Here is a 10,223-nt window from a genome sequence, read left to right on the forward strand (position 1 = left end):
ATGAAAACTTTCTGACATAATACATATTCAAGTTTGTAAAAATCATGGCCCCTTGGGGTAGGATGGGGTCACAATAGAGGATCAAAGTTTTACATGCAAATATATAGATAAAATCTTTAAAGATCTTCTTTTCAATAATCACTGGGCCAGGAAAGTAGAAATTTACATGAAAGTTTCTTGACATAGTGCAGCTTCAAGTTTGTAAAACTCATGGCCCCTGGGGGTAAATTGGGGCCACAATAGGGATTAAAGATTGACATGCGAATGGAAAATCTGTCCAAGATGACTCAGGTGAGCGAAGTGGCCCATGGGCCTTTTGTTATAGACAAAGTAGCTGTCTATGATGTCAAAAGGACTAGTCTTTTGATTCTCTATGATTTCCTTGAACGATGGTAAAGAGGAATAGTCCAAGAAGGACAAGCTCTTAACTCAGAAAATAAACTGTTATGTGATATAGGTAAGCGTTATTTATTATACTTCTTAGACTCAAATAAATGGTAAAAGATAAACCAGAAACTAATTTTCCTACAACTTCAACAACGCCACGAAATAGGTGGCAAAGTTCATGAAATATTTACTCAAAATACACATGACACTAAAATCCGGATCTAACTAGATTGAAACATAGTTGCAAATGACAAGCAATGAAACACACATTGTACATGTAGTTGACAAGCAATGACTTTCAATTGAAAGTTAGCAGAACACACAGTGACTGTAAATATATTTTTGTAATATCTCATTAAACGATATATTAACAATATTCATTTTGATTGATTTGTCGATTCGAAAAATCCCAGTTAACTTGAAGTAAAAGATATCTCAGACTCATCCAAATTTGTTTCATATTCAGATATATTATTGAATATGCATGTTAATGGCAAACTGACAACTCAAATTTATGACGGACGGGATGATTTCAGCTTCTCCATCGTCAACTGCCCATATTTATATAGCAATAACCCACTATAACCTGCATATGGTGATTATGTCTCTCAACTGATTCAATACACAAGAACATGTTTTGCGTTTGATCAGTTTTTAAATTGAGGTAGGCTACCGACAAATAAGTTGAATGTTACAGGTTTCAACAGTCTCGTTTAAAATCAGCCTTCGCAAATTCTATACAAATTCTTTGCATATTCTAAGGCAGTTGTAGCCGGTCAACAGGAGATGCTTACTCCTAGGCACCTGATCCCACCTCTGGTTTATCCAGTGGTCCGTGTTTGCCAAACTCTCTGTTTTGTATTGCTTATACCGAGCAAAGTTCGACCCGTCCGCGAAGCAAGTCTCTAAAGGTAACAGGTATGTAAAAGAAAAAATGAGAAAATCAGCAAATAAATGGAGATAATCTCTGCATACGTTCACTGAAAATTGTGTGATCCATCTGGGCGCCGCCATTTTGTTTTGTTCATTAGTTGCTTCTACAGTTATTCGTATTTTAATTTTGAACGCCAAAAACACAAGACTGACCTGTAATTTGTAACCAAACACCCAGTTTATTAGAAATGAATGGTATAATTATCAATATCACAGTTTTTAGCCTATCATCAAATAGAAAAACAGTAATACGACTAAATAGATGAACGAGTTCATGAGATTCTTTAAATGAAAATATACGAATATATATACTCTTAATGTTTAATAGCACTTTGAATTTGTTGGTTCATTTTGTTTAGTTCTAAATGAATGTATTGTTGTTGTATATAATTGTTTGATTTGAAAGAGAGAAAAAAGGTCGAGGCTGAATGTGATGTCACAATACACGGTTTACGTTGGCTAGCGTTATATTTCCCGCGGTAAATGAATAGGCGGATCTTGTATTTATCCTCATACAAGTATATCCCTCCTTTAATATTTAGATGCTACTGGGCGTGTAGCGCAAGGGGAATTTTATAAATACAATAAATACATATTTTAAAGTGGATTTTAATTTACCGTACTTAATCGATTTATGAACACCAATGACCATTTCATGCTTCGCTCGGTCCAACGGTCACATCGTATAGTACATGTAGTTATGAGATTGATCACTGTTCGTCATCTTCACCTTTCATAGTCGTTATAACGATATGATTTGCAAATACAACCTGTCATTAGATCGAATGCTGTCTGACGTGGTTCATGTCAATTGTTAGGCCGTTCTTGCACATTGATTTCAACTACGAATTGTTCCGTTTGCCTGATCAGAGGGGGTGGGGGTGGGGGGCTTTCGACGGGTGTGACCGGTCAACAGGAGATGCTTACTCCTCTAAGACACCTAATTCCACAACTGGTGTGTCTATGGGTCTATGTTTGTTGTACTTTTAGTTTTTGCATTCTTTATGGGATTTATGAGATTGATGACTGATCTCTTTATATTTACTTGTCGTTGAGAACCCATACATATATGTATATAGAAAGTCGAAATCACACGTCTATCATAGTAAACAATTTATTAATTTGTACGTAACCTATCGCTACACAAATATAATTCAACAAATATACTACTGACATACAAATCTCACTCTCATGGCCATACTGTAGTGATAAAAACATACATTTATAGTTTATAAGTATTATTCAATATTATTGAGAATTGAAGAAATCAAATATATAATACATGTATAATATCGACCTATTGCGTTTCAAATGTTGTAATAAATAAAATAAATATAAGCTTAAGCGTTCATATCTTTGAAACAGATACAATAGATACTTTGGAGCTATTTACACAGAGCTGCCAAGATGCGTCGGGGAGGGACAAACGACCTTCTCCCGTGTAGTGCTTGTCTGTTATCTAACATAACTACATCACCCTTTTGCCAACGGAAATCAATGGCTAACTCGTTCAGCACATTTTCAAGGGTGTCCATCACTCTTGGATTCATCGGGGTGCCATCTCCAAAAGTGATGGATGTCTCTGGGGAATTTCGAGAATCTTTCCAGCCTCGGAATACGGCGATGATCGAGTTGAACCACATCTCCTTTCCCGTCCTCGGATCCTCTCGAATTGCCGGGAGAACTCTTGTGACAGTTTTAAGGCATCCGTCCTTCTGCCATTCAATGGATCCAACAAGTTCCAATGCTTTTTTCTCAGCTTCTACTCTATCTTCTGTCCCGTATGTGGATTGCCATCCACGACCGATCGGTGAAGTTGGATCGTCGCCGTTTGGCAAAACTCGAGTGTAGATAACACCCTTTTCTTTCAAGGTATTGACAAATTCACTCTCGAGTTTCACCATCTTCTTGTATACCAGGTTGGAAGGGACAAGGGGTGTCTGTCCACCTTCCGTGGGAGGGATGTCGCAGTAGAAGAAGAGCACACTTGGATAGTTAGGTACTTGAGCCATTTCATGGTGGAAAGGTATAAGACTGTCGGGTGGCGCTTCATTTGAAGTGTACACGTCCCCTACAACCAATGTCCTTGGTGCAGCTCCTCCTACGTAGGGCAGGGCGCCGTAGTTAAAGGCCTTGACAAAGGAATCGAAATCTGATGGGCATTCTAGTGGAAAATCTCGGAAAAGGATTGCGCCGTGTTTTAAAAGCTGATCTTCTATTACCGTTTTATCTGTTTTTATCCATTCAGTGACCTTTGCAATTGATTCAAATACCGCTTTGTTTTCAATTTCGTTGTTAGGACAAAGAATTAGAGGAAATACTGTCTTGTCGAATTCCTTCTGTTCCGGGGAAGGCAAATTAATTTCTTTCACCAGCGAGTTTTGTCCCTCAGGCATCTGTAAATTGAATTATACATCTACTACATTTAGAAATAATTCATTTCACGTACAGAATATAATTATTCCAGCACTTTTGAGCATCAGTGCTGTTTTTACGCTATTTGCAACATGAATTGTTATAAATGTATATCATATTTTTTTTTAAATCTTGTAGTACTTTCATTAATTAAATATCTCACGTTTGATATTTCGAAAGATTAATTCTGTTTTTATTTTCTTAATTGTAATTATTTTTAAAGCATTTATCAACAGGAATATTCCTTTATCTGTATACTACAAAATATCAGTAATGAAGTTAGAAATTGTAAAACATTGCTGAATGTAAAGCAAAATATCAAATTTATACTACGGTCTTACCTTTTATATGCCCACTGAAAAATAGAATTTTGTTTAGCTGATATGAAAGTAAAATTTTATGTAATTCTATGAATCATCCACCATGGGATGCCTTTTATAATTTCCGATGTATATACAATGCTCGAGTCTGAGGAACAAACAGGGAAAATGGTTAATTTCCTTTTCCATACCATAATCCATCATAACTACCAAAAGAGGATACAGAATTCAGTGATCCTATCGAAGTTTAAGAAAATATCGTTGATTTTATTTTAAAGAAAATTTCCTTTTATGATAATGATTTTGATTAACCAGCCCTGCAGGTATCCTCATCAGGTGCCTAAGTAGCATGTTCCAGAATTTCGCTGAATGTTGTCGTCATCTCCTTTTAATATTATCGTCCTCTACTTCAACTTTATCAATTCGATCAAGGAGACTGTAGCCTGTTCCGTCTGGTTTGCAATGGAGACTTTAGACAGTAAACTGTTAGTACCCATCGATTTTACATTTGCATTCAGCTTTTGTATATCTAGATATTTTCTTCTTAAAAATTAACATCGGCATTATATTACCTTACATTTCTGATAATGGAGATTATCTTCTTTTTTTCTTTATTCAAAACTGAAATTCTTCCATAAACCATGTTTTTCATATTTATTGTGAAAATTATACAACACTGTAGAAATATCTCTACGTAGCCCCATGTCCCAATTAAAACACGTCCTCCATCCTTTCTTATTTCCATACTATTCGAGGGTGATAACCAATCTCTCATAATTCTATTCTGTCCAGAGTGGCACCCAACCTCTCATAATTATATACTGTTCAGGATTATACCCAACCTCATAACTTTATGTTGTTCAGAGTGGTACCCAACCTCTAATACTTTTATGTTGTTAAGGGTGGCACCCAACCTCTCATTTTATGTTCATGGCGGTACCCAACCTCCATAATTTTATGTTCTTGAGGGAGGCACCAAACCTCCATAATTTTATATTGTTCAGGGTGGTACCCAACCTCTCAAAATGTTATACTGTTCAGAGTGGTACCCATCCTCTCATAATTTTATGTTCAGGGCGGTACCCAACCTGTTATAATTTTATGTTGTTCAGAGTGGCACCCAACCTCTCATAATCTTATGCTGTTCACGGTGGTACCCAACCTTTCACAGTTGCCTCGAATGATCATACACAATCTTCGGTCGCCCCTTCGTTCTCTTGTCTAAATATTTTCTCCCTACTAATGCAATCTCTGTTCTTTCCAAAGGAATGTCTTAACTAATATCTATTCACACATTGGAATATGTTTATCATTTTGTAATTCAGAACCAAAATGGTGAATAGATATGTTAAAACTTTATGTAAGAGATTGGATTGGAATTAGACGATTGATATGCAGTTTGGGATAGACAGTTTAGATAACAAGATATTTCTTGGTCAAGGAGAGTGTAAACATAAACTGTAATCAATTATAAATATTTACAGTTAATCACATGTCAGAATCAAAAAGTACACCGCCTGTAATTTGGGTTCATATGTCGCGGACATACATCTTCACGCGATACGTATACACTGATATACCACATAATCTATTTGGTGCTGACTATATGGATAGAGAGTACGAATTGAGTGTAATTACGTTAATTAACATCATGTTATTACAGTTGTTTTTCAAAACACATGCCAATACTTAATTTTTGGAGGCAATGGCACATTATTTATACATGAAATAAGACACAAAGATTGACAATGATGTCATTCTTATTGGTTGTTGGTTGTTATACGTCCCAAACGCCCACTGAGAAGTCACCAGCTGTAGGTGAAGTACCATATATACACTAGGGCAAAAAAAAACCCCACACACGATACAACACAATACTCAGTTAAAATTATTGTGGACTTAGATGATATGTATTTTATTTTTATTTTATTTTTACTAATTTTCTCTTTGATCAGATGGTACGCGAAATCTTGTACACGTAACGTAATTTTAACGTTTTTCAATTTTCGTAAAAATGCCGATTACTTTAACCCAATTACTGTTTTTCAATTTCATAATGGTCTTTAAATGTCCGGTTTAATTGTGTTTACAAAACGTGATTTAATCGTGTTACCGAAATGGTTGTGAGGTAATGCCGCGTCTAAGCAAAGATGGGCGAAATAGAGCAGTTGGGATGATTCAAGCTGAGATGTGTCAGAATGACGTTGCAGATGGATTTGGTGTGTCTCGGATAACCATTACCAGACTTCTGAGACCACGTAGTGGCCGTCTAAAGGTAACCACACAACGTCAGGACCGTCAGATTCGACTAGCACATCTACGTAACCAGTTTCTGCCTGCCACTGTTGCAGCGAACCAGACGGCTGGTAGGTACAACAACATAATTTCTGCCCAAACGGTACGTAATCGGCTGAGGAAGGTAAGATTACGCTCAAGACGCCCAGTAGTTGGACCCCTGCTTACACCACGTCATCGTACAGCACACTTACGCTGGGCCAAATGCACGTATCTTTTGCAACCGTATTCGGTGGCAAAATAGGCTGTTTAGTTATGAATCTTGGTTTCTTCTTCGCCGTAGGGATGAAAGGATGAGAATCTATCAACGTTAAAACAAGTGATACCGTAACGCTTGCGTGCATGAAAGCAATAGGTTTGGTGGCGGGAGCGCAATGGTCTAGACAGGGATTACACATTGTGGACACACAGAGCTGAAGATAATCGAGGGTAGTCTTACTGGAATCCGTTATCGAGCCGAAATCCTATCTCCTATAGCCCAGCCGTTTATTGCGAGGTTTGGAAATCACCATACGTTTCAGCAAGACAACGCTCGATGTCATGTGGCGCGCGTATGTATAGAGTATCTTGAACAGAATAACATTAACGTTCTGCCTTGGCCGGCGTTATCTTCAGTCTTATCCCCAATTGAACATCCTGGAATGAGCTTGACAGACGGTTGCGCAGACGCCCGATCCAGCGGAAACGACGGAACAGTTACGAGCTGCATTGCTAGAAGAGTGGAACGACATCCCACAGGCTGCAGTACAAGGACTAATTGCGTCCATGAGGCGCAGATTGAGAGCTGTGATTGACGCAAGAGGCGGACATACTCGTTATTAGTCTTTCAATATTTTGCATTCTGAGGCATCCACTTTCTTGTAACCACTACATTTCATAGAAGTCAAATTTATAAATATGCTTTTGTTATTGTTTTTGGCTCACCTTGTTGATAAAAAACTGTTTTATACATTCATATTTCGTGCAAAGGAATTATGTATGAATTATAGTTTGTCTGTATCGTTTCGTTCTTCTTCTTTTTTTTTGTTGGTCTAGTATACGAGTATATACGTATGCTTAACACTCAGGCTCGTAACAGTGAGGTTCTTTAACGTGACAAAGCCTGTCGCGACATGGGACCTCCTTTGTTAAGGTCATATCCGAAAGACCCATGGTTCTCACTTATAAATGCCGAGCGTTTGGCGAAGGAGTAATCACTACTTATATTTACGTCTTAGGTTTAACACGACCATGGCTGTCATGACTTGAACTCACGATCCCCCGGTTACGACGCGAACGCTCTACCACTGAGCTACCGGTTACCTGTAAAGGAAATTCTCAATAAAAGCATATATCATGAGTTACATGACAACATGACTATAAAAAGCCCCAAATCTTTGTTTCAATAGTCAAACATGTTTATCTTCGGCTCTCACTGTAAAGTGTGCTTCTGTGGTATATTCTCACTTTGATAAATATATTTGTGCAAGTATCTAAGTTGATAAAAAGAAAAGTATCCACTATCGTGGTGTGAGTCTCTAGATCCCTATTTTTAAAGCTTCGTGTATTCTGCATTGATGACTTCTGACAGCTCCTCAGCGTGATGGTGGTAGGACAGGATGGTTCCTTGTTGACTGATGTTTTGTTGTAAGTGACCATATACCGGTGTCCATGTGCCATTGTTGATTTTATTTCATTTTATTGCCAGTTAGACAAAAGGATTGGATACAAATTCCACAACTTAGATAATCCTCTTCCTTACATAATATACAAGCATATCAATTTTAACAACTCGGCCATTTGTAAAACATGGTGACGGTGATTGACAAGCCTACAGTAGATCGTACGGTGTATAAAAGACAATTGAGATATTCATAAGTGTTCTAAAAAATAGATAAAGCATGATACTACTGTAACATTCTTGCTTTTTTATTTGGCTATCGCTTGCATATAATTCCGATTTTATTTTTATGTAACTTTTTATTCATACATAGAAAAAAAACCATGGAAATTATGGTCGAAAGAAATACGAAATGTTGTTTCTGTCTGATTAATATGAAAGTAAACTGATGACGTCATGGCTATAGGTCGAATGACGATGACAGATTTAAAGAATTTGTTAAATGTGTCTGGTATATTTTGACAATTTGGAGCATTTAAGATATATGTCATGAATGTATGCGAAACACTGACAATTTCTCGATATTGATTTCATTCATGAAAATTTTGTTCAACAGAAAAACGATTTCGTTTAGCATGTCGTTCCGATTTTTCCACGTCATATACACTGAAATAAAAGTTAAAAACCACAAAAGTATGACAATATGTTTGCCGCATACTTTTAGAGCCGTTTTATACACCGCGTAAAAGGTATATATGTGTCACGTTGTTAGGATACAAAGTGTTATCCTGTAAACACTCAATATAGTTTTACATGTAAAACGTTATAGCTTTCACGCAGAAATGAATCACGACCCGCCTTAATATACATATACCTGCGTGGTATTGTTGCCGCTCGTATCGTGATGACCTAAGGAGGGAATTCTTATATTTGGAAAGATACTTGCCGATTTCCTTTTGGGTGTAACATATCCTTGGTCCAGGATGTATACAAAATTCAAGCAATATGTTTTATATTTGTTGATTATTCCAGTGATTATAGTGAAAATTTCATCGATTTTGTCACATATACATATATACTGTTTTAAGAGTAATTTCTTAGATGAAATATTCGTGTGAAGGGATCATTTATGCGAAACAAGCAAGCCACAGGTGTGATGCTGAGGAAATTTTCCTAACATCTGTCCTAAGATGTACCATAAGACGTCTGAAGACGAATCTTAGTCTTGATTATATATTTTTTTACTTAGGTACATAAAACTTGTGTATCATTTTATATGTCCACTTTCATGTATTTCTAAAAAACAAAAAGTATTCGATCTGGCTTTGTAAAAGATACACACCAATATAACGGATACATTTGTCCCGTGTCACAGTAGGTGTGGCACGCTAAAGAGCCCTAGCGGCTGAATGGCCGTAAGCGCCGAGCATAGCCCTGAACATGATATGTTTTCCATTTCTTTAATATCATCACTAGTACATGTATAGATTATCATCAAAAGGTAATTGATATAAGCAAGGCTTTAGAAAGGCATATTTTATTTTCATAACCCAATTAAACTTGTATAATGTGATTTCAAACCCATTCTTGAACATCTTTCCTCCGCCGCATTTTCACTCGGTAAAGTGTTGATTAATTGATTACAAAGCTCGTGGTAACATGTTTAAATTTTACATTTGTTCAGGGTTAAGCTAGAAAAATCATTGCTGGAGGTGTTTAATGAGTTTATCAGGAAGAGACGTCAAGAATATGACGAATATAGATTTCATTTTTTCCACATCAGACGAACAATTTTTTCTTTAAATAATCAATGCTGTATATCTTTTTTTTAAATGCCAAGGACAGTAACTCTTATGCCGGTATTTTCTCTATCTTATGTATATCATACAATGATTTCCCTAATATTCAAAATTGATTTCAATTATATTCATAAAGCAGCAGTCGTTTAAAACTGTTGAAATCAGCTAACCAGATTTTAGGTATTTACAGTATGCTGTTTGATGAACATGTGCGATTTTCTGATGTTGATTTTTTAAGTCTGCTTACCTACATCTATGTCTGACATATCTTTGGTTATTGTTTCAATTAAACTATATCACGTAGAAATTGATACAGTTCTTTTACGTTGAACCATTGATATTGGAAACTCTGTTTACCTGATCAAGATATAGGGCTCACGGCGGGTGTGACCGGTCAACAGGGGGTACTTACTACTCCTAGGCACCTGATCCCACCTCTGGTGTGTCCAGGGGTCCGTGTTTGCCCAACTCTCT

General features: G+C 36.7%; 1 protein-coding gene across 2 annotated transcripts; it reads right to left on the minus strand.

The window, feature by feature from the left end:
- Positions 1-2,418: 2,418 nt before the first annotated feature.
- LOC125677414 (uncharacterized) lies at positions 2,419-4,422 on the minus strand. Of its 2 annotated transcripts, none has more exons than XM_048915469.2 (2): positions 4,077-4,422; positions 2,419-3,716 (listed from the first exon to the last, which is right to left on the minus strand). In XM_048915469.2, the coding sequence occupies exon 2, from the start codon at positions 3,714-3,716 to the stop codon at positions 2,706-2,708; it is 1,011 nt and encodes a 336-aa protein (XP_048771426.1). In that variant the 5' UTR covers positions 4,077-4,422; the 3' UTR covers positions 2,419-2,705. The 2 variants fall into 2 exon arrangements, with proteins under 2 accessions (XP_048771426.1, XP_056014556.1); XM_056158581.1 differs by having other exon boundaries at positions 2,419-3,739; positions 4,247-4,396.
- Between the last annotated feature and the right edge of the window lie 5,801 nt (positions 4,423-10,223).

The sequence above is a fragment of the Ostrea edulis genome, chromosome 3 (genome assembly GCF_947568905.1).
Source record: "Ostrea edulis chromosome 3, xbOstEdul1.1, whole genome shotgun sequence".
Classification (NCBI taxonomy): domain Eukaryota; kingdom Metazoa; phylum Mollusca; class Bivalvia; order Ostreida; family Ostreidae; genus Ostrea; species Ostrea edulis.

What these genes read in the sequence shown, in the direction of transcription:
- LOC125677414 (XM_048915469.2), bottom strand. Translation starts at nt 3,716, where the DNA reads ATGCCTGAGGGACAAAACTCGCTGGTGAAAGAAATTAATTTGCCTTCC.